This window comes from Mauremys mutica, chromosome 1 (genome assembly GCF_020497125.1).
Source record: "Mauremys mutica isolate MM-2020 ecotype Southern chromosome 1, ASM2049712v1, whole genome shotgun sequence".
NCBI classification, from domain to species: Eukaryota; Metazoa; Chordata; order Testudines; family Geoemydidae; genus Mauremys; species Mauremys mutica.
Window position 1 is genome coordinate 358,066,749 of NC_059072.1, and position 1,549 is coordinate 358,068,297.

Consider the following 1,549-nt stretch of genomic DNA (forward strand, 5'->3'; position numbering starts at 1 on the left):
CTCCTAAGATTTCCCACACCACAATGTGTAGGAATTATTGATGCAGGGAGCACGATAAAATATGGAATTGGCATTAGGAGGGTCAGTTGTTCATAATTCATTTATCTGAATAATTAAAATGTCATTTTTCAGTGTGTGAAGAGAGACCAATATGCTTCATCCATGAGAACAACCTCCAGTAGTGCATGTAGTGTCTCATATTAACATTTTCTCTCCATCCAGGTATTTGTCCTGCGACATCATCCTAGACCCTGGGCACATACAGGAAGTCAGGGGAACGTATGGTACATGCAGGAAACAGCATTCTGCCTCAGCAGTGGACACTTTCTCTTCTACTCCATGTCAGATTCCAACTCAACCGACTTCACAAACCCCACCACCTTCATCCTGCTGGGCATTCCTGGCCTGGAGGCAGCCCATGTCTGGATGTCCATCCCCTTCTGCACCATGTACATCATAGCCATCTTGGGGAACTTCACCATCCCGTTCATTATAAAGACAGAGCCGACCCTCCATGGGCCCATGTACTATTTCCTCTGCATGCTGGCCGTCACTGACCTGGTCCTGTCTACATCCATCCTACCCAAAATGCTGAGCATCTTCTGGTTCAATTCCAGGGAGATCAATTTCAGTGCCTGCCTCACCCAGATGTACTTCATTCTCAGCTTCTTTGTGATAGAGTCTGGGATCCTCGTGGCCATGGCTTTTGATCGCTATGTGGCCATCTGCGATCCCTTGAGACATTCCACCACCCTGACAAACCCTGTGGTTGCCAAAATTGGCCTGGCTCTGGTGCTGCGCGGTGCCATACTCGTACTGCCCTATCTCTTCCTGGTGAGGAGGTGGCCATATTGTAGAACCAACATCATTCCAAATACATACTGTGAGCACATAGCTGTGGTGAAACTGGCCTGCGCCGACATCCGTGTCAGTAGTTACTACAGCCCCTTTGTGGCATTCTTGTTTATCGGTATGGATGTGTTTTTTATCACTGTGTCCTATACCCAGATCCTCAGGGCCATCTTCAGACTCCCAACAAAGGACGCCAGGCTCAAAACTTTTGGGACCTGCGGCTCCCACCTCTGTGTCATCTTAGCCTTTTACATCCCACATGTCTTCGCCGCCCTCACACAACGGTTTGGGCACAATGTGCCCCTGCATTTGCGCGTTCTCATGGCCAACATGTACCTCCTGCTGCCCCCCATGCTAAACCCCATCATCTACGGGGTGAAGACCCAACAGATCCGTGATAGGCTGCTCCAGATCTTTGCTCATAAAGGGACCTAAAGTTTTCTCCTGGTGCTCTGGATCTCAGACCGAGCTCCGTCCTGAGCTGGCTGGTGAGATGGTGCTGGGCCATTTTCCCTGAATCACTGACTGGCCAGTCAAAGAGACATTAAATCCTTGCCTGACCTTACTGTGCTGTGTCAGCGTGACAAACTGGCGAAACTGTCTACGTACAACTCATAGGATTTCCACCTTTCTAATTGCTGATAACTGGAAGCCTGAGGCCCCGCCCCTGTGCCCTGCCTCTTCCCCCAGTTTCCAC

The 1,549-nt window shown here is 49.8% G+C and overlaps 1 protein-coding gene across 1 annotated transcript; it reads left to right on the forward strand.

Moving 5' to 3' along the window:
* Positions 1-288: 288 nt before the first annotated feature.
* On the forward strand, positions 289-1,287 carry LOC123366407 (olfactory receptor 52R1-like). The gene has a single exon (XM_045009843.1). It carries the CDS (start codon positions 289-291, stop codon positions 1,285-1,287), a length of 999 nt encoding a protein of 332 aa, XP_044865778.1.
* Positions 1,288-1,549: the final 262 nt, after the last annotated feature.

Excerpts from the sequence above, each read along its gene's own strand:
- LOC123366407 (XM_045009843.1), top strand. The coding sequence starts at position 289 with ATGCAGGAAACAGCATTCTGCCTCAGCAGTGGACACTTTCTCTTCTAC.